Below are 27,937 nucleotides of genomic sequence, written 5' to 3'. Positions count from 1 at the left end.
AAAAAACAATCCCTTGTGCCAAAACAGAGTTTGTTGTTTTGCTGTTTTTAAAGAAACAGCAATACAATTGTTTCACCAATTTTGGCTGAATCTGTGTAAATTAAATCACACTGTGTCAGAGTGCTTTACTGTGCGTTCAACAAGGAGGAAATAAAATTTACAAAAACAAACAAAACAAAAGAGCTGTGGGGTGAATATCTGAATATTGTCCGTGTTGAAATTAGATTTTTTTTCCCCCCATGGTTATTTGTTTGGAAATAGTGTTGCTGGTGTTATTTTCCTATCTTATTTCTTTCTTGTTGTAAACAAACACTGACCCCTAATGATCACCAAACTGTAGCAGAATTCTCGTTTCTAAAGCTCAGTGTTGGTTTGTTGTGACATCAGTGGCTCCATCCCCTCAGAAACAGACACAACAAATGACCTGACCTGACAAACAGGCCTAAATGAGGCAGATTCTGAAGTGGTGCTGTGATTAAATATCACGCTCAGCCACCACGCCCGGCCTCTGATGTTTCTTTTATCCTCACACACCACAGACGGGCTCCAGTCAACGTGTTCTGACATCATCAGGTCCTTCAGTACGGAGCAAACCTGGTCCAGGTGCAGTTCACCTCAGCACGCGGCCCACGTGGACAGCTACCCACTCAGTACCAATCATACGGGCCTGTTGACCTTTATCTTTCCGTGTGCGTACGACACAAAGACGGGAGACAAAAGGAGGCAAACAGAGAACTCGCCCTCCAGTGTCCCGCTGCGTGGAAACAAACACTGCGCACCAGTTGTCCGATGATGAGTATTTATAACGTTGTTGAATACCAGGGACAAAAGGATAAGCAGGCGCAGAGAGGAGAAGGAATGAGAGCATCGTGACAGATGGACCTGGAATTCTTCCAACCTCCAGGAGCTCCTGCAATTCCACATAAAAGGTTCCCATGTTCTGCACAGGGATGCACATTTCCCCTGGGGGGTAGATGGAGGGCTAGGGGGGCTAAATGTTACACATTTACATACGTAGAGTAAAGGCAGACGCCTCTCTAGTGCAGTCTGTAAACTCGCCTGTTGTCGGAGCGTCGATGTTTGCTGAAGACGCTCGGAGAGTGATAAACAAAACGCACCACATTGGCTTCCAGGCGAGCGCTAATGTGTCGCCGCAGCCTCTGGTGTAAGACTGCTGTGGTGCACACGGGTGAGAAGAGGGGCGATTCTCGCGGCGTCGCTGAGATTGGGGGAATGTGACAACCAATTAGAGAGACAGCTGATGCACAAAACTCCCAGAATGCCCTTGTTTGTCCTCACACACCAGCTCAGAGTGTTTTCTCTGAAGAGAATTCCAGCAGCGACTAAAAGGATTATCCCCACATTTTATACCAGAACTAATTCACCAACTTTCTTAGCTACAAAGTCAATGTTGAAAATGTTTCAGATTTGTCAAAGTGGCTAATTAGCAGCGTCATAAAGTAACATATAATAGGTTTGCACATTTTACTGTAAATCATTGGTTCCCAAAGTGGGGGTTGAAGCCCCCGTAGAGGCCACAGGGCTACTGCAGGGGGGTAGCAGAAAGGCAAATTAATTTCAGTTTTAATGTTTTTTATTTGTCCCACAGCAGGGATTTTGCACTAACTGGTAATTCTATTTCCTTAGTTCAAAGGAACCAGTCATATCAATCGTGCGGAGGCCGGAAGCATTCGAATGAAAACTGATTTGTGGGATTTTTACTCATGTCAAGTCTGTTTAATTTGTTCAGCCCAAACTCACAAAACAACCCCTCTACAACAGGGGGGGAGAGAAAAGGGGGGGGGGTACTGTGCAACGTAATAACAGCTAATATTAGATTGAGTTTATATTAACAAAACAAAGGAAATGAGTTTTACAGATATTATTGAAAACCAGTGTTTACGGTGCACACAGGAGTTTTGAAGCCGGGGGGAGGAGGTGGAGGTCGGGGGGGGGGGTAACAATAGTCCTTCCATCGACTAAAGTGGGGCACTGCAGAAAAAAAGTTCTTTAATTAAAGTTCCACAAGTTCAGGGTCCACAGAGAACAAAGTGAGACGTGTGGAGATGTGACTCGTCATTATCCATTTTCACACTGGTTCACTGGGTGCACACACACATGACCTTTGTAAGAAAAGAAGATTTTTTATTTATTTATTTAAACTCTCCATTAGATTTCGTTCCTGCGTGAGTTCCGCTGCAGCCTGACTGAGGTTGAAGTGACAGGAGGGAGGATATATTTACCGGAGTGCCGACTGACTCTGCTCTCTACAGCTGTCTGACAGAATGAGAGTACGAGGCAGAGAAGAGAACATCTCTGCGGAGACGGAAGAAAATTCCATTATCTGATTCCAACCGTCCAACTGGACACAAATGAGCAGCTTTTCAGTTTCGTGGTTTTTTTCTTCTTCCCCATAGCCGAGTTCATGTGTACGGCTGCTTTCGCTGCGTGCAAATAATTTAGACGTTCCATTTTTCTTGATTACCCTGTCGAGCCTCCGATGAAGTTCTTCCTGAATTAATCAGTGCTGACGGAACTGATACACAACTGTACCGACGCAGATCTCATCTGCGGCTGATAATGTTTTAGCTTCTCTCCAACCTCCTTTCAGACTGGTCCAAATACATTATTTAAACCAAATGAGAATGTGAAGTTTTTTGTTTTTGTCCTCAGTCACTTTTGGGCCTCACAGCTCCAGCTTCACTTGGTTTCTGGGTGAACGTTTCCACTGAAGTAAACAAAGTTCCTGTTGAGAAAAACGCTACCACCAGCAACTACAGAAGCACAGATCTTCTCTTTTTTTTTGGTTCCTTAGAGGAATTTTCTGTGCACAAATACCTCCGACTGGTATTTGACCTTTTCATTACCAGAAAACTCAATTACAGGCGTCCACATGGTAGTTATTTAGGCATTTAAACTAATTACTTTACACCGAGATGAAACGCAACAGAAATGTTTGAAGCGTCACGCCGCCCTGTCAAAAACAGGCATGACTTTATTTCAGTTTTTCCACTTCAACTATTTTCAGATTTCAGACCTGATGTTGAAAAAAATGCCAAATTGATACATTTAAATCCAATTCCATGAGTTTGACAATTAAAGTTTAAAATTTGTAATCTGACCTCAGACCAAAACAGGAAATTCTGCTGTTTTCCAGCCAGATGCATATCACAGAGGTGTCGCTAACGCTGAGCAGAGAACCAACACGACTCCACATACAAAGGATGCAGCCAGCTGGCGGAGCTGAAGGCAGAAGATATTTGTGGTAAGGCTACAGTGCTAACCACTGCGTCACTGATCTGACTTGTTTTTGTCAAAAACTGAAGCTTCCTGCCGCGCTAAACAAAGTTCAGAAGGTTCAGCGGAGCTTTACTGTAGTGTTTTTATCTTTATATTAGCGTAACCTTATTTTTTGATACAAAAAGTTTTGACCTATAAAAGAGTAACAAAAGATGGTTGACTGAAATAATCCAAATAAGTAGTGAATAACACTAAATTGTTTTGGGAACAAAGTACAAAAGTCTGTTGTTTTGTGAATACTACAGTCAAACACTGTTCCAGTAAACCAACATTTTGGCCAAGAGATTCATATCTATTGGGCTTCAGGGCCACGTCTGGGGTTTTTATTGACTTCATAAAACCACTACTGCTGATATGTTGCTAATGTTGTCCAGAACTCCAACAGCTCAGTGTGAGCACCACATTGTCCCAGGGCAGGGAAAGTACAAGTTGGACAGAGGGAGAAAAAGGAGTTTTTTTTGTATCCCAAAGTGAACAAAGGGCCAGTGATTGATTGGATGTCGGGATGACTGAGCAAAAGCCTCTCATGTGTCAGGAGAAAGTTCTGTGTTCCTCTGTAAGGGCGACTTGGAACTCCTACATCACCGCCAAGACACGTACAGCTGTGACAAACGTCATCACCGCCACAGTTAGTATAATAGAGTTTGGAAGACAAACTAACTTCTTCAAACCACCACCGGTTAACAGGTATGAAGCTACATGAAGCTAACAACCAAAGTGTTAAACCGTGATTGCACTGGTTAGCTAGCTCACATCGGTAAGCTAACTCACGGGAGTATTCTGTATCTTAAGAAAGAAATCATTTACACTGGTCACACTGGTGGAGAGAAAATCATTTACACTGGTCACACTGGTGGTACTTGGAGAGAAACCATTCTAGAGGCGGAACCCAATCTAAAAAAGTTCAATAAGTGCCATGCTAATTTACTTTGTTGAATATCACTTCTGAAAATTTAAGCACCGTGAGAAGAGTTTGGCAAAGAAATAATGCGGTTAATTGGACCTGATGGTCCAGTGGCTTTAGTGGCTGCACGAGAACTTAATAAATGTGACTGCAGTCACTACTAAGTGGTAGAACCTTTGATGCATCATTAACATGAACGTGCGTTTACAGTACGTGCCAGGGTTTGGAGTCATTTGCATAGAGAGAGAAAACCAGTGACACGAGGAAATGAAGGGAGCCACAGTTTCTCTGGCGCTTCTCCTGATGTGACACCTCCTACCACACCTCGCCTATAATTCTCTCACGTTGGTATAACATTTGACAAAAATGTCACAAGAAGAAGAGCTATTATGGGAACTTTCCCCGCCAGCTGCCCTGCAAAATCTCAGCACAGATGTGCGCAACGAACAGGGTGAAAAATGAAAGTAGCACTTCAAATATTTGCGTTAATGATAATTGCACAGGCTCTGCCAGGGCTCAGCAGACACGCCCCCTAATGAGCCGACGCTGCAACATCAACACTTGGCTTCATCCATAAAACAGTTAACGTCCCAGACAGACAGAGAAGCCGGGACTCTGAGGTGAGTTGAATCTAGCCAGGAGCGCTCTCGTCCCCCACCAGGGACCGCATTAAAAGTTTCATCACTGCAAGGTTGTTGGTTAGAAACTCTATGACTTTTTTCAGTGTTGATATTTAATTGAGTGTGAGTCACCTTTAATTAACAGTGTTAATTAAAATATTTTAATACAATTAATTGCATGATTGTCCATAATTAACTCAGGATTTCACCCAAGTCACTCACTATTTCCTGGGTTCTAAATGTGTGTTACAGAGGACATCTTTCAGGTTTGGAACAATTTTGTAAATATGTGTGATTTATGTCAATTTCATCAACTTTTTTACCTTTCTCCAATGCTACTGTAGTTTACTGATCCCAAACGACGGATCAGAAATGGGATCTGATCTCGAGTTGGTTGGAAAATCCCAACCCAAGTGCTTCTTATAGTTGTATTCACTCAAACCCAGTAACTGTTAACATGACACCAGTCATACAAGCCTTCAATAATGAACGTCAGACGCTGCACACAAACAGCTCTGCTGCGCCGCTTCCTTCCTACAAGTGCATTAACACCCGGCTCTTTCCTGCGAAACCCTTTACAGGAGAAGCCGTTAACAGAGATACACAGCAAAATTAACACACAGGCCCTTAAATCCTGCACTCAACACATAATTCAAGGCGTTATCTCTCCACAGCAGCAGCATCAGCTCCTCTCACAGTTTCCTCCTGAGAGCCCTTTCTCTCCCTGCCTCACACCAGACCAGAACGGATTGACTCAACCCGACAACAGCTGCCAGAACCCCACAAGCCTCGGCCTCCAGACACTGATGGATTGTGGGAGTAGAGCCAGAGTGATTAGCCCCTGACGTGGGAGAATTATTGCGATGTACCACCCCGTAAGAAATTGCACCTGAGTGTCAACAAAACATTAAGTCGCGCTGTTAAAAACCCATTCAGTCTCACCAACACCGAGGGCTCGACCACGGGCACTGTGACAACGGCGGGGTCGTCGGGTGCACAAGACGGGGTTAATTTGTTTGGAAATAGGAGTTGACAATCAAATGTTTACTTCTGCCTGACAATAAACCATTTATTTTCAACTGCTTCAGCAACTTCCTGCATCCACCGTCCGTGGTTTGACAGTGACATGCACTAACTACGGTCCACTGGAGAACGGGGGGGAAATTGTGCTTCTATTTAAGGAACTATCGCTGCCTGGTCAGTGAATTAGCTGAGAAATCCAGCGGCCTGACTCGCAGACATGGCACATGGAGCTGCCATCTGCCTACTCTGCCAAAAAGTAAAAGTCCTACCATCACTTCATCATTCTTCAGCTTCTTCCTCCACTCGGCTGTTACATCTGTTCATGTCAGGATTATTTTTTATTATAAAAAAAAGGGAGAAAAACACAGACCAGGATGTCTTTAGTGGGCTAACTTTTCATGCCTTTGGCAGTGGATGTTCATTTGACGAAGGAAAAGGCTTGCTGTATCCACGCTGAGTGAGAAGTTTCAGCGATACAGTCAGAGTCGAACTCCAACACTGTCTCACAGCACAGTCTGACAGTGGGTAGGGAGTCTAGAGGTCTGTAGTTTATAATTCATCTCGACATGTGCGGCGGAAACCTGCCAATTAAAAAGAACACCGGCTTTGAGAAGAACCTCTCCACCTGTCAATCATCTGCACCTGATTGAAGGAGACGGAGCCAATTTCAGCACAAGACTAATTTTAACAGTTAATCTCTTGAGTATAAAACTAAACATTCGGTACTATTTAATTACTTTCAAATTGGTAGCTTCAGGTCAATGGTGCCATTAAAATGACCTCTGAGTTATACAAGGGTTGGGGAAGGAGAAAATGCAGCATATGGCAACATGATGTAACGCTGATGAAGCAGCAACGCTGTATGTTGGCACCCAGAGATCATCATGTGCCCTTAAGCTGAAAACAATATTCCAGCATGCTGTGCCAATGCTGTCACCATGAGCAAAACAAAATAAAAATCTCTTGATCACAGTGTGGAACCATGTACAGTTATCACTTGTTTGTAGGTGCAGTTACTGCAGCAACAACAATCATCACCGCTGGACATGACTGACAAGTACAGAAACTTATTTGACCCCTGTCGTAGCTAACGTTAGCTCTAGTATCTGAAACAGAACTGTCGTAGCTAACGTTAGCTCTGTTGTCTTGACCAGGACCACTACAAGCTAACATTTGCTCTAAGTTTTGTACCAGGACTGTCACAGCTAACACACCATGCTATAGTGTGTGCATTAGCATTAGAAAATAGATAAGAAAACTGAGAAACATGCACTATATTATATAGAGTTTCTTATTTCAATTTATTTGTTTGTGACCAATGCACATGTGTTTAATCTGTTTGCACATGGCTCACAGTTTTCATTAGCTGCAGCAGCCAATGAGATTTCTGATAGATAAACAATAGGCATAAAGAACTGTTGTTAATCTTCCAAAAAGTGCTGTGCGTTATGAGGTTGTATCTGACAAAGACTTTCTCTTGGAGCAGATGAGGACGACTAATAAAATCCATCTGTCCTCATTCAGTTCACGCACTAAGATGTTTCTTTTGCCGTCCTGTCGGGAAGAGAGACAAATGTGAAATGTACCAAACAGTGTCCACTGTGACACTGTCACTGCTGCTGGCGTCCGAATCTGGCTCGTGACATCACAGTTCACTGAGGCTGATGCTGGGTTTAAAACCCATCAGAGCAGAACGCACACCAGCAGAGTGTGTGTTGTCTTTGTCTAACTTTTTCTCTCTGTCTTTGCACATAAAGTAAAACTTTTGCATTTTACACGGTGTCCTGCCACCATCCCTTCTAGAGTTTTCTCTGCATCATCAGATTCTAAACACTGCGTGCAGTTGTGCTCAGCATCTTTGTGTAGCCTCAAAGTTGCAGGGATATAAAATACACATTATGCTGGACAAAATACACAAGCTGACCCATATTTTCTGCATATCCTGTCCTACCTGTTGAGTACAAATCGACAAATGCGGAAGCATCGTCTGACAGGCCTGCAGCTCAGGTTAAGCATTTGTTACATGAGCAGATCCCAGCTGTGCAAACTCAGGGAAAAATGATTTACTGGTTAAAAAATCCTGTCTAAGAGACCCTGCTCTTGGCACTACACCTTCTTCAACACAAACGTGCTGAGCCTCGTCCTAACGTAGCCTTTACTCTTCGAAAAGATTCCTCTTTGCTGACATCCATTAGCATGTCGCAAATCACATCTGTCTAAATGTTAGCATTCTACGAGCAGCGTCTGGATTCAAAATAAGCATCAACCACAACATGACAGCACACCATCGACTTAAAGTTGCTCTCCAGGAATCCTGATCAGACAACGGTTACAAGGTTCATTAATTGCTGCTTATTTGTACAACAACAAAAAGAAATCTCTCCTTTTCGTTGACTGGTACATACCTGGGGCAACCTGTGCTAGTGGAGGTCAAAGGTCAGTGCCTGCGCTTGCTCTTGGGAGGTTGCAGGTTGGAATCCTGAGAGTGTCCTAGCCCACGGAGAGATGGGGTAAACGCAGAGAGAACATATCAGCTGTGCGTCTATATATATATATAAATATATAAAAAGCACTATTCCTTTTTTTAAGCAAGAGCTTGAGATTGACTTTAGAATTTTAACACCTTTGACCTCAGGAGATTCTCCATCTGATCAAGAAGGCAATGTCATTACTTTAGAGCCTTGAAACTACACGAAAAGAGGTTCCAAATTGTTTGTGGTACAGATAGGTTGTGTAGAACCAGTGCAGTGATTCCTGTAAAGGTACCTAAATAGGCCAATGGTAGCAAAGGACACTTCTACAAATGGAATTTGGCGAGACGTGACGTTGTAGCTACAGGGGGCTGGTAGTGGGTTGTAGATCATGTTTTAACGGAGGGAATTATGAGCATAAACAACATTCTATGGACAGACAGAGAGAGGGTCTCCGAAGGCGGCAAACACCGGGTTTACACCGGCTGGGTTGACTGGTGCCTCCGCTGGGATTCGAGGCAAAACAGACTCACGACTTTCTGCGGTTTGAAAACACAATTTAAAGTCAATGTGTGATAACGGCTACCGCTCGTTTACATCCATGTTAGCGGCATATTGAGTGTAACATGGCCATGGTGAGCTGAGGAGATTAGTCTTCTCTAAAGATGGAAGAACGGGGGGTCGCACGGAGGGGATACACGGGAGACCATATGTTTCATCTGGCCAATTAGCTAGCACCGCTAGCCAGCAGTGGTCACAACAAAATGCATTTGCTTTAACTGCACACACACATACACATACACAGAACAGGGTTAGCTTCGGCAGCTACTCACCACAGCAGCACCAGAGTCCGTGAATGAGTCCGAGAGAAAACGGTATAAATAATAGATGTTAGGAACCGCCACCCGGCTGGTTCGTCACAGCTTTGCAGCCTCGGTCCGCTTGAATTCTACAGTCTCCGGACGAGCCTGCCGTAGTGCTGCGTTTTCTGCCCCGCACCACTCACAGCTCCATTAAAAGCTGCATTGTGTTGAAGCGACAGTCGGACAAACAGCGAAGCCAACAGCCCGCCGCAGTTCATTGTGGGAAATTGAGTATTTCAAATCTGACGATTTCTTTTTGGGCTTACAAAAATAGGCAAATGCTACCATCTAGTGGGAAATATTGGTTTTGCATCGTACAACATTATACTATATATGATGTGGTGATATAATAGATAGGCTTTAAAAATACTGTTGAGCAGGTTTTCAAGTTACACAACATGCAAGAAGTCTCATGTTTTAGGCAAAGAACTGCAAGACCTCCTTGGTTCCTCAGACCAGGGGTGAGTGTGCTGTTTATTTACAAGTTATTTTACCCCGGCATAAATCACTGCAGTACCTGAAGTGATGTGAGGCTGTGTGGATGTTATGTTAACAATTCATCGACAATAAATCTGTTATAAGTCTGGTTATTTAACATTCATTTTGGCGTTTTTTTTTATTGAAATTGATTTTTATTAATGTCAGTTTAAAGACTTTTTACATGATTAGAAACCATGAAATAGAATATTTTAAAACAATCCGGTGGAATGTAAAACCAAAACTGCAGTAACTTCTGGAACCTTGCACTTCATTACTGTCAGAAGTATTCTTAGCTGAAAAAAATTGAAAAAAACTTTACATTTAAAATGACTTTTGTTTCTGACAAACAGATCTCTGATTCCGTGGTATTGAAACACTGGCTATAAAATACTCTCAGGCAGTAAAGTTCAGTGTAAATTTCTTGTTACTTGTTGGTGTCGAAAATTATGTTATTCAGTCACCACTATTGTCATCTAACTGCCGCAGATAGAATGACCTGAAAAGAACCACACCTGACAACGTTGTACTTTTTACTCGCTGCGAGAGGGAGCAGAGAGACCAACAGCTTCGCAGAGCTGGGTCACCTAAGTCCCAAAGTGTATGAGGACTGCAGCTCCTTTTATTGAGAAAGTTTCACAAGTACTGAGCAGTTGTTTTTTTTCTTTAAGTTTTACTCTCAGGGCAAAGTTCATCCGATTCCCATACTTGATGAGAAACAGACCTCATCCTTTATGTACTTACATTGTAAAAAACCATTTAGGAGTATCTACTCCTGTCAAGCAGACCATTATTTAACACACTTAGATAACAGATTATGGTTCACCACACTTTGGTTTAACACACTTTGGTAACTAACTATAAATTCTATTTATATTACTACATGTAAGTGGAGATGAGGAAACAGCTAAAAATTTCAGTCAAAAGTTCAGTCATTAACCCTTTGATGCATGACCCAAGTTAAAAAAATGTGTTTTTATGGGTTTATATAAATTTTAAAAAATGTTTCTAAGTGTTTTCATGGGTTTATAGACATAAAAATAAGAACTGATTTGGTTCTGTTTTTATACACCAAATTTTCTTTTTGAATGTTGACACAATTATTCTGCAGTTGCAAAGGCTGACCACTGTATGGCAGTGTTGGGTGATTCTCAGGCGTCCACTGTAGAAGCTTATATGCAACACTGCCATCAAAACCTATTCTTATCATAGAAAATGACATTTCATAGCTGTCCACTGTAATGACCGTCATGCATGAAAGGGTTACAATTAATTAAAAATAAAAAGACAGAGCAATTTAAAAAAATAAAAGATGAAATACTCAGAGTACTCCAACTCTGGGTTTCCTCCATGCAGCTGTGTTTGTTGCTGCTGACATCTCCACAAAAGTGACTTTTTAAAGGAGCTGCTGCAGCAGCTGCAGCTGAGTGAGTTACACAGTCATCAGTTTCTGCTTGGACTCTGTCGTTTCTCTGCTCAGTTTGGACGTGTCTTGTTTGGGAAGTCCATACAGGTAGATGGAGACACACACCAGCAGGGCACCAGAGGCAAAGGTAATGGCTGAAAAACAGGAGAAATAAATAAAGCATAAATATTTTTATGTTGATTATACTTTTCATAAACTTTAACACTTGAACTACTTACACTATGTCAGAAACTTGAGCTAAAAAAGGTGGAAAAGTCCCCAACCTGACTCAGAAACATCCTACAAAATGAAACTAAAACCATTGAACTTATCCTTTCATTTTCATTCACTGCTCACATTTAGCTCTGATGTGGTTTTTTTTAGCAGTGTGTTGCTAACTTACTTATCTGTAATCCAAACAGGACGACAGACGCCACCGTTGACAGGACGATGGCAGCGGCAGCAGAGAAGCCCTTCATGATGTTGTCCGTGTACTTGACCACCACAGACGTGTACAGACCACCCACACTGGCCAGGACTGTCAGCAGAGAGAAACCAACATCAGCTGGACTGGAGTGAAAGGAGTGGGACGTAGGTCTTGATTTATCCTACTTACAGACGACGAAGCACACCCAGGGCGTGTAGCCAAAGAAGAAGCCCTTCTCCAGGACTTTCTCACCGTCAGTCACGTAAACGCCCATCAGCGTGACCACGATGCCCGACAGGTACATCTGTATGTTCCTGACCCACAGGGACGTGTCGGAGCTCTTCAGAACTTTCTCAAAGTACACACCTGAACAATGGACGTTGCTTTTGAGTTTGTGAAGCAGCTAACTGGTTAAAGGACACATTTATTGCTAACATATTGACTGTGTTTACCTGCAAATCCAGAGCACAGAACCGCTACAGCGATGGCGGCGAAGCCAATGACAGGATCCTGCTCAACCTGCGAAAAAAAAGGAAAAGAAATGAAACGCGTTTGAAAAGTATTTCCCTGTCTGTTCTTGGACAAGTTTGGCCGAATTAGAAAGCCAAACAGGCCACATCCATTACCATTACCACTGTCAGCACTCCTACCTGGACCTTTGTAGCTTCTGCTGGTTTCCACTGTACCAGTGTGACACCAGCACAGAGCATGAAGACAGAGAACCACTGCAGCCGACTGAGAGAGCGATTCAACATGAGGACGGTACACAGGGCCGTACACGGGATCTTCAGCTGATACGTCACCTGAAGAAGAAGTCACAGCCCCATACACTGAGCTTCACGGTACACACCCTGGATCTGCAGTCAAAGTCAAATGTAACATTCCTACCTGATACACTGCAGCATCAAGGTTACTCAAGGCCAAGAAGGCCATGTTGTTCTGAATTCCGTAGACTACAGAGGGAACACTCAGCTTCAGCAGTTCATTTGGACTGAGGAACACGTGTTCTACGATGGCGTTCTTCAGTCTGCTAAGACTTCCTGTTTCCCTGAAAGAAGGACAGAAGTACAGACTAATAGACGCCACTAACTACACACGTTGATGTCTCCTCTGTCTGCTACCTGATTTATTTAAATGGAGAATTCTGTAAAATATGAAAATAAAAGCAAACGTAGAATGGTTTAGATAAAAATATAAACCTTTTCCACCCATTCAACTTTCCCATCTTATAAACATTAGCTGTTGTCTTGACTCTCTCTCTCTTTCTCTCTCTCAGCTACTTGGGAGCTAACATGTTTGCTTTCATAAATTTTGGTATGTTTTTCCTAATGTTCTTCTTTGTCCATTAGTTCCACTACTTATTGGGTACTTTGACAAACGGCACACTATTTTTTTTAATTTTTTTAATGTTGTTAATTACAACAGTGTTGTTTAAACAGCTGTTCAGCCCATTTCGTTTTGTTTGCCATGTTTGATATAAACTCTCGGTCAACAGAGTTAAAGATTTTTCATGTTCCAAAGTACACGGCAAAAAACTGTGCTGTATTAATCATTACTGCTGCTGCTGCAAACACAACTGGGTACGTGTAACTACATTCATCCGTTTGTCACGATTTCAAGTGTTTGAGCGTGAGTACCACTTACTTTGTCAACATCCCCAGACTCAGTATTAATTTGATGACCTCTGTAATGCACACTGCTGTGGTGGAGAAGTAAAGATCTCCAGATGAGATGGTCCTGGTGTATCGCAGCGCCACCGTGTACATGGCTGCCACCAGAGTCATCACTGTCAGGCAGTACAGCTTGAAGCCCATGCTCACATTTTCTGAGGACAAAAATCACAGCGGTGACTCAAATGTTTCAGTAGCACTGGCTTTGAATGTAAAGCTGAACTAAGACAAACTACATATTACCAGGTTAATATGATGAAAATATTTATCACTGTAGCCCACCATGTGCTAACTATTAGCAATCTCTGTATTATCTCTCAGTTTGGGCAAATTACAATTTGATATTTAAAGTATGGGTTAGGATAGTGTTTGGCTAACGATTTGATATTTAAAGTATGGGTTAGGATTTGACTAACATTTAACTACCATTTGTATTAATTTAATGAACAAGATATGCATTTTTATTACATATAGCAATTATTAAGTTGTCCCATACAGTACTATTTAAAATGCGTGTAATTCCCATCTTTTAGCAAAAGACAATGAGCTCATTTTCGAACACGGATTTAAGTTGTTTTCACATTTACTTTTAAACCATAGCGTAGCAGGCTATGTTATTAGCCTGCTGAGCTATTCCTTGGTCATAGGCTTTTAGCTTTGTATTGATTTGTGGCTCTTTCTCAGCCATATGTTATTTAAAGCTAATGTTGCTTCAGTTTTAGCTATTTCTGGTCTGAGCTTTACGGGGTTCCGTGACTTCACATTTCTAGCTTTTATGTGTAGACGTCTCGCTACGATTGGGCACAACTTAAGTCATCAACTGCTTGCAACGCTCGAGGTTTAGTGTAGTTTCGTTGAATACTTATTTATGTTGTTATATACACCCACAGCTGCCTATTATAAATTAACCCACCCACATAACAACGTGCTGCTAATGTCATAAATACGACACACTGACAACTATACAGATGAGACAAAGCAGATTAATTCACTTCCTCCTTTTTTATTTTTATTTTAATACATTTGTTTTCGGTGTATGGTAAGGCTACAATGGTGTTTAAAAGCACGGGAAAAAAACCCACCGGCGGCCATTGTTGCTCCGGTATGCGTCACGAAGCAGTGGCGAAGTCCGTTATCGTAAAAAATGTTTCATGGTACAAAGCAACGACGAGGTATTATGCTGTGGTTTATCCACTGCCGCCGCCGCTGCTGCTGCTGCTGCTGCTGCCGCTGCCCACGGTACAACATCACGGCTCATGAGACAAAGTCGTTGCTGCCATGTCTGGTCCACTGGTTTTCGTCACCACAACCAAATTCCCCCCCTTGTTTCCCGACCGCTTTTTGACGTAACGCAGTACCTGCCTTTATTTCCCAGAAGTCACTGCGAGTCAAATGTCTAAGGGATGAGCTCGTTTTCATCACCGTGAAACGCTGGATTTAACGTTTGAGGGCGGATCTCTGTAAAAACGACCTGTTTTAAGTTTATTTTTTAGTTTCATTTTTGACTTCTTCCAACAAATGAGCGATACAGATAGGATGACTCAAAGTCATAAAAAATATGTAAAAATATTAATGGGAAAAGAAATTAATGAGAGTGAAATATAAAAATAAAACTGCCATTTTAAAGTCAGGTTTTTCAGGGTGTAGCTGTTACTTAGTGCAGTTCACCATACGGACCACAGGAGGTCTCTCGAGTACTCTGTATTGTTCATGTAATACATTAATAGCTGTCAATACATACGTACAAATAAATAAATAAAAAAATACAACATTTAATGACTAAAGGCTTGTACTTTCTCTTCAAACATTTGAAACTAAACCCTGTCTCGTATGTAGAAAGTTCATTTTGACATTGCATAAATATGCTCTAATTTAAAATATTTAAACCTACAGTATATGATCGGAAATATTAAATTTGGAACACTGGACACAACAAACTTTTTTTTTTTTTACAAATGTAACTTTTTTCAACTGTAATTAAGATCCAACACTTAAAGGTAACTACACAGATGAGGACATACTGTGATTATTAAACTGGGTGTAATTAGGAGCCACAGCCGCACTGAGATTGTCATTTAAATCATGTCGTTATATTCATCTGAGGTCGGCCTCGGTTTTGTAATGCTTGCACAGATCCAGAGAAAGATTGTTGGCTTATCACAGGACAAATTGTCCTGCTCATCTGTTCAGAGATTAGCATAGATCAGGAGGATAAAAGTTAGGACTCAGAAGGGAGGTTCATACAAAGTATAAGTCCTTGACAGGAAGATAACAGACTGTAAAGGGCCTCGTGCACAACCTCATATCAGGAGAACAGTAATTACACAGAGAGAGAGTCGACTCTTTGGTTAGTGACTGTGTTTGTAACGGTATTTAAAGGTCTTCCAGGAGCAGTAAGGAGACAAGGATAGGAACCTGGCCTTATTGTTTCAATTCGGTTCTAACTGTGGCTCAGTTCAACGTTCTCCTTCAGTACTTTTCACTGTTTTCTTCACGTCAGTGTTTACATCTGTGTTTTTATCTCACAGTATGATCAGCCGGAGAGATAACCAATGCTCCGCTTTTATGACAATGACACGTTGTTTATAAAGTTGAATTTACGCAAGATCTGGACAATAAGAGGAGACTTTACCTTCATGTGTTGATTTAGAAATATATATTTTCAACAGGATTAATTGACTTTTTACATTGTTTCAGTTACAGGAGGCTCACCCAACACTTCCAAGTCTCCAATGCACAAACTATTAGGGTAGCGTCAGTGTACAACAGTTATCATAACATAATATCACAACCTTCTACACTGTGATTTCATTGGTGACGTTGATTTATTGTAACCACAGAAGTGAAAGTGTTTTTTTTTCTAGAAACGTCCTGTTTTACGAGTCATTTACAATCACTCAAACAATAACAATTTTCACTCTTATCAAGTCACTGTCACTGTGTCATTATAAAACAAATCAAACCTGTCCTTTTGACCCCCTCCCTCTGTGCAGGCTCACCACGTGCACTTGCCCAGGTGTAACTGATAATAACCAGGAAAGACAAGAAAGCAGAGAAGGAAGAAAGGATCCACTCGGAGAGGAGCCGGTGACACCAGAGAGAGAAGATGAATCCCAGGATGCTCGTCATCACACTGTTGAGTGTGACGTGGACAACAGGTTCTTCAAATTCATCAATATATTTCTACATTTCTTCATCATATATCCTTTGGTTTAAATAGAAAAAAAATATTTTGGCATAATCTCTATTTTGATTGATTTTGATTGTGACCAAAAATGTGAAAATAATGAAACAAATTCCCAGATTACTGTTACTAATCTAAATGATTATTTTTGCATTTTTGTGGTCGTCCCAGTCGTAGGTCCATCTAGGATTTGCTGTAGTAGTTTAAAAAATGCATTTAAATTTTTCAGTTTTCAAGTTTTTTTGTGATTTAAATTGATTGATTTTTTAAAAAATATTTCTTTTGCTAACTTTTCTGGTCTTCTTAGCATCAGGTCTGCCTTGTGCTCAGATGTTTCCCTCCCAGTCTCCCCCGTTATCGGGTGAGTCTATTATCACATTTATTGATCCCATTTATACTGAATATATTCACATCCCATTTGTATTTCTAATTGTGTAAATCTGTAAATCTGTCATTTCATATTCACATGTTTGACCTTTGTGCCTCTCTGTCCTCAGTCAACAGTGTCCGGCCGTCAGATGTGTCTGTGCTCGCCACCACTGGACTGTACACGTACAAGTGAGTTCTCAGCTTCATCTTTATATTTTCCTCACAAGATCTGAAACTCCTTAATGTGACGACAAAAATCTAATTTTTTTTTCTTCCTGCAGCACTGATTTGTCCACAGTGTTGTCCAGACTCACAGGTGAAACCCAAGTCCTAATTTATGTGAAATTAACTTTGTTTTTGCAAGTCTTTACAAAGTTTACACTCTAGTGTTACAGAAACAGATAAAAGTTTGTACTTTACACCGATTTGTTTTATCTTTACTGCACTGATAACTACTACGACACTACTGCAGTAGTCTGCTGTTCATGCTATTTTTCTGTCTTGTATTAATATAACTGTGCAAAAGAAAACCAAAAACCCTCATGTTTCTGTTACAAAAAGGCATGAAAATACAATAATTACCCCAAAGACATGTACCCACGTACTATAAAGTCATAAAACATTAAACATTTACTCTTGCTTTGTCAAAAAATGCCAAAAAATACACATGGCATACAATATAAGAACAAGGCAAAACACAATTTTCCATAATGCAGAAAATGCAAACAAACTTTGTGTTTGTTGTAAAAACAATGTCTATAATAATTGATATCTGTCTGTCTGTCTGTCTGTCTGTCTGTCTGTCTGTCTGTCTGTCTGTCTGTCAGAGCTGATGACTCTGTTCAACCCTGCTCTGGTCAGTCCGCTCACAGACTCATATTCATCTCCGTTTGTTCAGCAAAGGTACAGAGAACTTACAGCATCGTCACATCACTGCCTTCTTCTTCTGTGGTGATTTCAAGTGACCTTTTTTATTTATTTACCAGGACTATGTTGGAGCAGGCAAAGGACCTGACACTTTACCTTCAGAACAACGAGGCATGTCGTTTCTTCATCACCTCCAGTCGTATTCAGATCTGGAACCTCAGATTTGTTACACTTGTCTTTTTTCGATTTAACCTCAAATCCACACTGACTTATTCCATTTTTCTGTCCACAGGTCATTGACTTGGACGCAGACTGGAAGCTGGTGCTGCTCTTTGTGCAGGTAGATGGACTTTGTGCCCTGGAGCAGCAGCAGGTACGCAACTGAATGTTTTATTCATTTTTATTTTTATGTTTTTGTTTTTTTTCCTTGGCCTCATCAGCTCCAGATTTAGCCACTCTTGAACAGTCAATGTCACCAGACTTCACTAAATCTGAGGTTCGTGTGTCCAGGTTCAGTCTGGTGTTCAGGCCTTAGTGGATGAAGTGGACCAGGCCCTGCAGCTGCTGTACTCTGAGGTACTCTGAGTACATCTAGTACTTTTCTGTAGTCTTACAACGTTTGCTGCTCCAACAAGACTGTTTTATATCACAGTTAAAGCGGACCATTGTCAGTGTGGCATTATGGGATGGAGAGCACCAGGCTTTCCAGACCAGGTTAGTTGATGTTCTTCTTTCCTAATGACTTTCAAATGATTGAACTGCCTTCAGTTCTAACAGTCTTTGTATTTATTGTGGGTTTGTTGTTTTCTGACAGGACAAATCCAGCCACAGTAACAAGTGATGGAGAAGCCAGAGTTGTGAGGGCCACACTGACACAGTCCCTGCAGGTCTGTCTACGTCATGCTTTGGTTATTATGACAGACGTGGATATTTTTTTCCTACCTTTGGAGTAAAAACTCCAACGTGTCGTTGAGCAGGTGTCGCTGGAGGAGCTCCTGGTGAAGAGGAGGTGGTACGGTGACAGAGGGGACTTCACTGTTACTCTGCAGAACACACCACTGGTTAGAGACGTCTCATCTTCTGCTGTGAGTTACACTTCACTGTCCTTCTCCTCAGATCGTTCCCGTACCTGGAACACAAAACATCCCACAGTCATCCATCAAATGTTTTCTATCAAAACCACACTGTAATCCAACGTGTGAGAATGTCTGTACTGAAACAACAGACACAGAGTCCTGGTTATCTCGCTGTTGTTCTGTCGTTGTGTTTATCACTCACTCATGCACAATGTGACCGACGTTGTGTGATTAACAGAGAGCGAAGCTTCTCTCTGAGGCAGAAACTTCACAGCAAACTGATGAACTGCTGCTGCAGATGTGGGCCAACCTGGTGAGTCCTCACAACAACAACAACAACAACAACAACAACAACAACAACAACAACAACAACAACAACAACAGCCCGTGTGGTTGAAGACTGGTCACACAAACATGGAGAGACAGTGACTTTTCTGTGTCTCAGCTGCAGCCCACACAGGACCAAGACACCATGGACGGACGAGGAGTCGTCTCCACTCTGCCTTGTCCAACTGAGGTGATTTATACTCATGCTCAGAAGCTGATACAGTATCTTGAATTTCTCTTGTTTATTTCTTTATTTATATTCTGTGTGATTGTCTTTGTCCCGCCTCCAGGAGCGTCCCTTCCTGAGGACAGAGGACAACTCTCCCACAGATCGTCACAGCCCAGTTTCTCCTCTCCTTTATTCAGTGAGTACAAATGAAGGCAGCGGTGTCACTTGGGTTCTGTTTGGTTCTGACCGTGTGTGTGCTGTGTCCGTCCAATCAGGTCACAGGAACAGAGATGCTCTGCGAGGACCTCGGCCCCTCGGACTCCGTACCCACCACAGGTCGGTGCTTTGTTCACGCCTCTGTTTTCACACATTTGATTTTTTGTGTCACCTGAATCTAACCGGTGGTTTGATGTCAGTCCATGAACTCAGGCCCGTGGACGTCAGCGTTGTGGCTGCATTAGGAGACTCTCTGACGGTGACTTGTTATTTTTCTTGTTCCTCTTTAGAAACGTGAAATCAGACACGGATTGTTATGTAAAAATAAAAATATAATTCAGACTGGACAATGAACACTTTGATGCGTGTGATAATAATTGGAATTTTAGTTTTTTTAAAATGGTATCACCTCTGATTCAGTCAAAGATTCACAGTTGTTTTTTATTCACTTTAATAAAGAAATAATCATTTCTGGTGTAAATCTTTTTATCAATGACATTACTAAACAACAGTACTAAACATCACACTGTCTTTAATTTAACTTTAAACTTTAATTTAATCACAAATGAAGTGACTGCTGTGGTGGTGGATTACATTTTCAATTATATTTCACCTGAAAAAAACCTGGTTCGTGGCTCACTCCATGTACACTCAAATAACTGCTACTTGATTAATCAACAAAAGCTGCTGACCTTAATTTATAGTTCAAATGGAATTTGATCTGAACTTGTCCTGTCTGGGTCTACGCTCCATCAGGCAGGAAACGGTATTGCATCCAGCCCAGAAAACATCCTGGACGTCCTGCGTCAGTACAGGGGGTTATCCTGGAGGTGCGTCCTGGAAAACTACACAACTGCACAACAGCACATACAGGGTTGTTATAAAAAAAGTTATAAAAGTGCTGCTACTGTTAACTGTTTAACAGTTAATCATGTTTTTTTCAGTGTTGGTGGAGATGGAAACCTCACAACTGTCACCACTCTGCCCAGTGAGTCTCCATCATCACAGAGACATTTACATCACAGCCACATCTCTCCTTCTAAACTGTCTATTCTGTTTATTCCCCCCCCCCCCCCCCCAGACCTCATTAAATATTTCAACCCCAACGTGACGGGCTTCTCTGTGGGAATGGGCAAACAAAACTCTGAAAATGCTTTTCTCAACCAGGCCGTAGCTGGAGCCAAGACCAAGTAAGAACTGTACACAGTAATAACTGCTAAAATACCTGACATCATTCTGACATCATTCTGACATCATCCTGACATCATCCTGACATCATCCTGACATCATTCTGACATCATCCTGACATCATCCTGACATCATTCTGACATCATTCTGACATCAACCTGACATCATTCTGACATCATTCTGACATCATCCTGACATCATCCTGACATCATCCTGACATCATCCTGACATCATTCTGACATCATTCTGACATCAACCTGACATCATTCTGACATCATTCTGTTCTGATTCTGACATCATCCTGACATCATTCTGTTCTCCTTGTGTCTTCAGAGAACTGCTCCCACAGGCACGGGCCCTGGTGGCAAGGATGAAGAATGACTCTGTGAGTTAATGGACTATTTGTTCATTTTACTGTTGCTAATGCTAATGCTAATCCAAAAAGGTGACAACAGTTGAAAGTGCACGGCGCCATGTGTTTGTTTTTTTGCACAGAGAATTGATTTCAAAAACGACTGGAAGGTGATCACAGTTTTCATCGGTGGCAACGACCTCTGCGACTTCTGCTACAACTCTGTGAGTTAGCCGTCATCAGCTGCCACTGAAAAACTAGCTGAATACAGACAACATGATGTCAATATATTTTATCGTTCTCGCAGCTTCTCTTTTCCAAAGAGAATTACGCTCGGTATCTGCGTGAAACCCTGGATTATCTGCACAGAGAGGTAGAGACAGGAACACGCTGTTGTTGTTGTTAAACTGCAAACGTGTGTGCGGGTGTGATCGATAGCTAGCATTAACTGATGTCACGTCTGACAGGTGCCTCGAGCTCTGGTCAACCTGGTGGAGCCTATGTTCATCTCTCCTCTGAAAGAAATGCACACAGACCCCTCCCTGAATTGTCCAACATGGCTGGTGAAGTGAGTACAGACATCTGCTCAGATTCTAGCTAAAAGCTACGTTATCACATGACGCTTGATGATTTAGATCATCAAGTTCTGCTGCAGACCAAGTCGCCCTGATGTTAGCAAACACAGCCAGGTATTAGTTCATGTTGCACAGAGTCTGTAATGATATTTTGAGGCATGTTAAGAGGCAAAAAGAACATTAAAAAAATCTGCTCTTAATGCGTTTGTTTGTCACAACATGGCTGTGTTGACATTTGATGGATATTTATGAACAAGTTAGAACAAATTTAAAAAAATATATTTCTCAAAAAAACAGTCAATAAGCTTTATCCACAGTGATATGTATATGTAATAATAAAATACTGTTTAGGTTTGTTTAACTTTCTTTAACTTAATTTCATTACCAGTAACAATACTCATATATAAATGACGTTAAACTCTTGTTCTCTCATCGTGACTCCGTTCTCAGGATTATCAGCTCTTATTATGACGATGATGTGATAACGGAGGGTGATAAAGTCTCATGCTTTTTTCTTCCAGGATTGTGTGTCCTTGCGTCGTGTTGTCAAAGCCCAACTCTAACGCCGTCCAAAAGTTGGAGGAAATCAACCGAAACTATCAGGTGGGAATTCTAGCCAATAAAACGCTTCAGTTACGACGTTAAAGGTCAGACACGGGCTCCTAAAACCTTTGTGTTTTTTCGTCGTTCAAAGCGTGTGCTGCGTGAGGTGGTGGAGTCAGGTCACTACGACAATCGCTCTGACTTCACAGTGGTCGCCCAGCCTTTCTTCAGGGACGTTGTTTTGCCCCGACTGCCGGTCAGTGACCGTGACGCCAAAGATTTTGATTGATTGTACAAAAAATATTACAACCTAAAATAAAAAAAAAATCCAAAGTGGACATGTGCCAAAAAATATTACAACCTAAAATAAAAACAAATATATCCAAAGTGGACATGTGTTTCTACCTGTCTCCCCAGAACGGCCGCCCTGATCGCTCATACTTCAGTGCCGACTGCTTCCACCTCAGTCAAAAGGCCCAGACGATCATGGCCAGAGCCCTTTGGAACAACATGGTGAAAATCTGGAAGACAAAGGACTTTCATTATTGAACACTTTTCATACTAGGCATAAGAGACACTTTTCATACTAGGCTTATCAACACAAGAATAAGATTTTCATACAACAGACAATAAGAAATATCTTAATAATCATCATTAGTCACGTGACTCTTCCTTCTCAGCTGGAACCTCTGGGCAACAAGACTTCAAAACAAGATTTCACCGTGGACATTGAGCTGAAATGTCCAACCAGGGTAAATGTTTTATAAAAAAAAAATGTTGTAAATCTGTGTTTTTGTGTCTTGACGTTACAGTTGACAGCTGTTGATGAGAGTCATAGCGAGTTTTTGTTCCGTCTCCTCTAGAGCTCACCGTACATCCGCACCTATAAAAACAGCGACTACACATACTCTGGTCCTCCCCCCACACCGACACCCATCCAAGTAAGAGCAATTTAAACCAATTTAAATATGTTTGATCATTGTAATTAAATACATTTTGCTGCCCCCTTCTGGACTTTGGTGTCCCAGGCACAGTGCAGGTTGCCTGTCATGGAAACAGTCGCACTGAAAAGTCACAAATCCACAGAGTACTACGAGTGACAAGTACTGAATAAATGCAAGGATTTGGCCAGAAAATCACCTTGAATGAGACCTTATTTGTTTGAAGGAAATTAATCACAATTAATTGCAGATCATGTGACTGTGATTAAAAATGTTAATACATATCTGATTATGAATATTGAGGTCATATTTAAAAAATAAAACTTTTTGATGTTTTTTTATCTCCAGAACTGGGGAAGTGACTTCTCGTGTGTAAACCTCAGTCCATCTGACACTGTGCCAACTTCAGGTGAGACGGTTTATCAGCGGCCATGTGTCAATGCCTTTGATGTCCTGTTTTATCTATAGACAATAAACTGTAAATAGGCGCAGAATCTTTAACGGAATCTTTGTTCTGTGTTAGTCCACAAACTGAGACCGGCAGACATCATGGTGGTGGCAGCTCTGGGAGATTCAGTGACGGTAAAGAAGAAAACACAACAGACTGACTGACTCAGACAGTTATTTTCCTTCACTTTAAACAGTCACATTTATATGATGACAAATTCACCAATAATATCTGTACATGTTAACATCGAGTACCAACAGTGAACCTGCTCCTATCAGTTGTTTGATGTCACTGAACTGTGAACTCACTGATCAGTTTGTTATCAGTCTGATAACAGTCTGTGCCTGTGATGATCTGCTCTTTTATGCACTGGTGCTTTTTTTTTTTTTTTAACTTAAAGCATTTTCTGAGTTTGTTCACTGATTTTTCCTGTTTGTTTTTTTTGTGTGTGTGATTTATTCCTAATTATCTCCCACTAATTTACACGTTATTCCAACTCTGCAGGCAGGAACTGCTGCTAAAGCCAAAACTTTTTTCGAGCTGAATAGAAATTACCCAGGACTGTCGTGGAGGTAGGACTTCCTGTCTTTAGTACAACTGTTAGACTGTGGACAAACATGACATGAAATGTTTGGGGTTTTGCAGCATTGGAGGAGAGAAGACTCTGAACACGACCACAACACTACCAAGTAGGTGGACAGAGATCACTTCATAGATATTAACCTTGAGGTAACCTCCGCACATTATATATAACAAGTAGGTGGACAGAGATCACTTCATAACTTCCTCTTAGACAAAAGTCTTAATTATAATCATTATTTTACTAATTTACTAATTTTTGGCAGGTTTGTGAGGTATATATATATTTATATACACTATAGTATATAGTATAGGATATACTACTGCAATCCAATGGAAAGTCCTGTATTTTGATACAGTGTCAAACTGCAGGTATCATTGACAAAATATTTTTGTTTCTCTTCAGACATCTTAAAGAAGTTCAACTCTGCTCTGAAGGGCTTCTCTAAAGGGTCTCTGCCGAGACAGAAGGGCTTCAACATGGCGGCACGTGGAGCGAGGACCTCGTAAGTACAACTACGTATCTTTCATTTCTTCGACCTGATTCCACCCTCAGCACTGGTCTGTTGTTTGATTATTGTTTCATTACATTACAGTGATATTCCAGATCAGGTCCAAGCCCTCGTCAAGGCCCTGAAGGAGGATAAGGTGGAGTTTGACTGTTCTTGATCTCACGTACACACGTGTCTTTTTTCACATTTACCTCTTTATGTTAATGTCGTCTAAAACACCACAGGAAGTGGATTTTGAAAAAGACTGGAAACTTGTCACAATATTTGTCGGGGCCAGCGATCTTTGCCATTACTGCACAGACCAAGTAAGAAGACGTTCACACGTCTCTGCACAGACAGACTGTACATGATCAATGCATGTGGTGGATTTACACTGAAGAACTTCTGTTCTACTGCAGAATAACCTTTCACCGAAGAACTACAGTCATAATCTGATGCTCAGCTTGGACACGCTGTACCACGAGGTGAGCTGAGAGTCAACACTTTGTCTGTCTCATCTGTGTTCTTTTGGTCACGTCTCTGTTTGTCTCTGTATGTTTAGGTACCGCGTCTCCTGGTGAACATGGTGGAGATCTGGCAGATCCATCCACTGAAGACGATTAATAACAACACGCTGACCTGCGCTCTGTTGCCAATGTTCGTTTTTTCCTTTTTTTCCTTTTAATTTCTGGTCCATATCTGGATATACTGTATACGGAAAACAAACATGTCGCAAAGCCTGCCCCTGGTGGTCAACATCTATAGTCTGAGTTTTTCTGGTATTAAAGAGAAAGTGTTTGTTGTTTTCAGGATGAACTGCCCGTGTGTCATTAACGCAGCTGAGAACTCTCCAGAGTTGGACGAGATTAAACAAATCAATCTTCAGTACCAGGTGGGTTTTTCTTTTTTTTTTCTATTTCTAGATTTTCTAACATTCAAACATTTTAAAATATATTTTTTTCATGTAATTGTCGTAGGCTGAGACCCAGTACCTCGTTTCTGGAGATCGCTACGATGGGAAGGAAGATTTTGCTGTTGTCCTTCAACCATTTCTGCACAATTATTTTGTCCCCCGTGTTGGAGTGAGTGGCAGAGAAGATTTTAAGAACATTTTTTTTACAAATATAAAAGAAAATTCTATTTACCAGCATTTGTTTTTGCCACCACAGATGGGGGAGTCTGATATCAGTTTCTTCTCCGTTGACTGTTTCCACATCAGTGACAGAGCTCACTCTGAGATGGCCGTTGCCCTGTGGAATAACATGGTGAGTGATGGGAAATAACAGACATCACACACAGTCAGTGACATCATTTCTGTCCCTGGTTGAGTTCTAATTTCCTGTCTGAACAGTTGGAGCCTGTGGGCAGGAAACAGGCCTTCAACAACTTCACCTACGATCGCTCCAAGATTAACTGTCCCTCTGAAGTGAGTCGACTAAACACCTTTCATTTATTATTGACTGACAAATATTACGTGACTAAATACTAGAGCCAGTTTTCAAAATTCTGAACCTAAAATTCTGCCTTCAAACATGTACTAGAGCCAGTTTTCAAAATTCTGAAATAAACCTAAAATTCTGCCTTCAAACATTTTTTTCAATTTATAATTTATTTTTCAAGTTTTTAACATTTTTAACAGTTTTTTTTTACACTGACTTCTTGATTGTTTTTGTTTTACTTTAGGCCTCTCCCTTCATTTTCACCAAGCAAAACAGCCTCAAAAGCCCCACCATCTGTTCCTCCTCCATACCCGTGTGGGTGCCAGTGGTTGCGGGAATTGTCAGTTTACTGGCCGGCATTACCGTTGGCTACTTGTTTCTCCACTGTAGGCAACAACGGAGCAACAAAAAGGTGAAGAAATTGGAGATGATGGGGACTCTGTTTTAAATGGAATCTCGTTTGAATTCCTACCAGACTGTACTTGAAAAGATTAGTCTCATGGTTAATGATCTGCTCTTACTGTCGGTGCTTCAGATATTTCCCAGTTTTTTTCAGCCAGTTTACTGAAGAGTCAGTGTGAGCGGTTTCAGTGTTTATGTAAGGTTTGTGTTGTTGGCTGCACTGTGTTCTGCCCACATTTGTATATAAGATCTTGGTTAGTTTTATCTGCTGGACTCAGATACCAGCAGCCATTTCATATCACTGGTACTGAACTGATAAAAAGTGTAGTTTTGCTGATTGTAAATGTGTGTAAAACCTGTTTGTACTATGTAAAAAAATAAAATAAAAAATATATATATTAAAAGATTCCTTGTGAGACTATCTAACTCACATGACTGCAGACATGTTTTTTGTTTTGTTATTGTGGCCATTTTAAAGCCGACAGAATAAACTTTTTAGTTGAGCCTCCGAGTCTACACTCAGGGCTAACTTTGACCATTATCACCTGCTGCGTATGCCGTATAAGAAACATGGCGGAGAGCGAGTTAAACGTTGACAGCCTCATCTCTCGTTTACTAGAAGGTAACTCTATCGCTTTATCGCTAAATCACGTGTGTTGTTTAAGTCTTTGGGGGGAAAAAATTAAATAAAAACAATATTTGAATTAGTTTAGAAGATCGTATTGTATTGAGTCTTTGACATACGCAGCTAATGCGCGTTGATAGTAATAAAGCTAATCAATGCGTTAATAAGACGCTTTTAGGCATAATCGTGACGTAACTATTGGTACACATTTATTATTGGTTTTGTTCGATTTTCTGCGTAAGGTATGACAGGTATGAGAGATAAAATAAAATAATTTATGCTGCCACCGGAGAGAGACAACAGCACGAACTGTGGTGATGTTCACTACATCGTTATTAAGTGTAGAATAAAACAAATAGATTGTTGCGCGTTTTGTCTAATAAACACGGTTTAGTGGATAAGGGACGGTCCAGAACCGGGTGGTGCTGTTAGTACCGTGCACGGTTTTATTTGTGCTTGTTGACATGACAGTCGTGGAGCAGACACGCCCCCCTACGTTAGAGATAGGATGGTACAGCATGTCACAGAATGACTGGAGTGTAGATGTTTATGGGACAGATTACACGTATTAATATTGTCTGGATTTAAATTGAACCAGTTAAAAAAAGGTCAAGAGGCAACTGATCGATACTTTGTTTGTAGAAGAACTAATATTTGTTATAAATAAATATTCATGAAACCACATATCCTTATAATTATACTGCATACAGTAAATCTAAATAACAACTTACAACACTAAATACAAACGAGCACCAAGGCCACTGAGTTAATGGCTTTAGTCTATCATTTTATTCCATTAATAAACTTAATGGCAGCTAAAATAAAATCTATTTCAGTTTGGGGCTAGGGTTGATCAAAAAACAATCGATTAATTAACAATAACTCTAATAAATAATTATTAATTTTTTATGTGCTGTTTTTGTCAAATATATTTGTGATTCTAGGGATTGGAGCCAACACCAACATTCTGCTTTAATGTAAACATG

At 41.1% G+C, this 27,937-nt stretch overlaps 3 protein-coding genes and 1 long non-coding RNA gene across 6 annotated transcripts in view; 2 read left to right on the top strand and 2 right to left on the bottom strand.

Annotated features, from left to right (window-relative positions):
- LOC103381219 (uncharacterized) overlaps positions 1–9,417 on the bottom strand; it is a 15,984-nt gene extending 6,567 nt beyond the window's left edge. Inside the window, exons 1-2 of the long non-coding RNA XR_521767.3 lie at positions 9,152–9,417; positions 8,253–8,337 (exon numbers count right to left, since the gene is read on the bottom strand). This is a non-coding gene — a long non-coding RNA (uncharacterized LOC103381219). The remainder of the gene's footprint in view (positions 1–8,252; positions 8,338–9,151) is intronic.
- Positions 9,418–11,069: 1,652 nt separating this feature from the next.
- On the bottom strand, positions 11,070–14,603 carry slc35a1 (solute carrier family 35 member A1). Its single transcript, XM_008313475.3, has 8 exons — positions 14,243–14,603; positions 13,135–13,315; positions 12,379–12,538; positions 12,141–12,293; positions 11,943–12,009; positions 11,680–11,856; positions 11,467–11,601; positions 11,070–11,218 (listed from the first exon to the last, which is right to left on the bottom strand). The coding sequence occupies exons 1-8, from the start codon at positions 14,250–14,252 to the stop codon at positions 11,091–11,093; spliced, it is 1,011 nt and encodes a 336-aa protein (XP_008311697.1). The 5' UTR covers positions 14,253–14,603; the 3' UTR covers positions 11,070–11,090.
- Positions 12,788–26,732, top strand: plb1 (phospholipase B1). Of its 3 annotated transcripts, none has more exons than XM_025056688.1 (43): positions 12,788–13,070; positions 16,154–16,318; positions 16,652–16,705; positions 16,842–16,902; positions 16,995–17,029; positions 17,541–17,616; positions 17,700–17,751; positions 17,873–17,953; positions 18,091–18,156; positions 18,233–18,294; positions 18,395–18,467; positions 18,558–18,665; positions 18,895–18,969; positions 19,102–19,173; positions 19,274–19,348; positions 19,428–19,488; positions 19,569–19,627; positions 20,125–20,198; positions 20,313–20,356; positions 20,450–20,558; positions 20,890–20,941; positions 21,052–21,132; positions 21,216–21,281; positions 21,376–21,476; positions 22,005–22,086; positions 22,178–22,282; positions 22,444–22,539; positions 22,707–22,778; positions 22,890–22,967; positions 23,316–23,376; positions 23,491–23,549; positions 23,920–23,987; positions 24,061–24,104; positions 24,401–24,500; positions 24,591–24,642; positions 24,731–24,811; positions 24,905–24,970; positions 25,048–25,142; positions 25,296–25,377; positions 25,463–25,567; positions 25,655–25,750; positions 25,837–25,911; positions 26,169–26,732. In XM_025056688.1, exons 2-43 carry the CDS (start codon positions 16,267–16,269, stop codon positions 26,370–26,372), a joined length of 3,210 nt encoding a protein of 1,069 aa, XP_024912456.1. In that variant the 5' UTR covers positions 12,788–13,070; positions 16,154–16,266; the 3' UTR covers positions 26,373–26,732. The 3 variants fall into 3 exon arrangements, with proteins under 3 accessions (XP_024912456.1, XP_024912457.1, XP_008311698.1); XM_025056689.1 differs by having other exon boundaries at positions 12,788–13,119; positions 16,177–16,318; XM_008313476.3 differs by having other exon boundaries at positions 12,788–13,119.
- Positions 26,733–26,795: 63 nt separating this feature from the next.
- LOC103381242 (serine/threonine-protein phosphatase PP1-beta catalytic subunit-like) overlaps positions 26,796–27,937 on the top strand; it is a 3,960-nt gene continuing 2,818 nt past the window's right edge. Inside the window, exon 1 of the mRNA XM_025056692.1 lies at positions 26,796–26,948. Coding sequence (XP_024912460.1) covers positions 26,897–26,948 — 52 coding nt within the window. The 5' untranslated portion in view covers positions 26,796–26,896. The remainder of the gene's footprint in view (positions 26,949–27,937) is intronic.

Source organism: Cynoglossus semilaevis, chromosome 7 (genome assembly GCF_000523025.1).
Source record: "Cynoglossus semilaevis isolate Cse_v1.0 chromosome 7, Cse_v1.0, whole genome shotgun sequence".
NCBI lineage: Eukaryota > Metazoa > Chordata > Actinopteri > Pleuronectiformes > Cynoglossidae > Cynoglossus > Cynoglossus semilaevis.
Note: the sequence above shows the minus strand (reverse complement) of the source record. Positions and strands in the feature narration are given on the sequence as shown.

Coding starts and splice junctions, on each gene's coding strand:
- slc35a1 (XM_008313475.3), bottom strand. Junction 12,539..13,134: donor AGTCTGGGGATGTTGACAAA/GTAAGTGGTACT, acceptor TCCTTCTTTCAG/GGAAACAGGAAGTCTTAGCA. Junction 12,010..12,140: donor CAGAAGCTACAAAGGTCCAG/GTAGGAGTGCTG, acceptor TTTTTTTCGCAG/GTTGAGCAGGATCCTGTCAT.
- plb1 (XM_025056688.1), top strand. CDS start 16,267: ATGAATCCCAGGATGCTCGTCATCACACTGTTGAGTGTGACGTGGACA. Junction 22,540..22,706: donor GAGCCCTTTGGAACAACATG/GTGAAAATCTGG, acceptor CTTCCTTCTCAG/CTGGAACCTCTGGGCAACAA. Junction 22,779..22,889: donor AGCTGAAATGTCCAACCAGG/GTAAATGTTTTA, acceptor CGTCTCCTCTAG/AGCTCACCGTACATCCGCAC.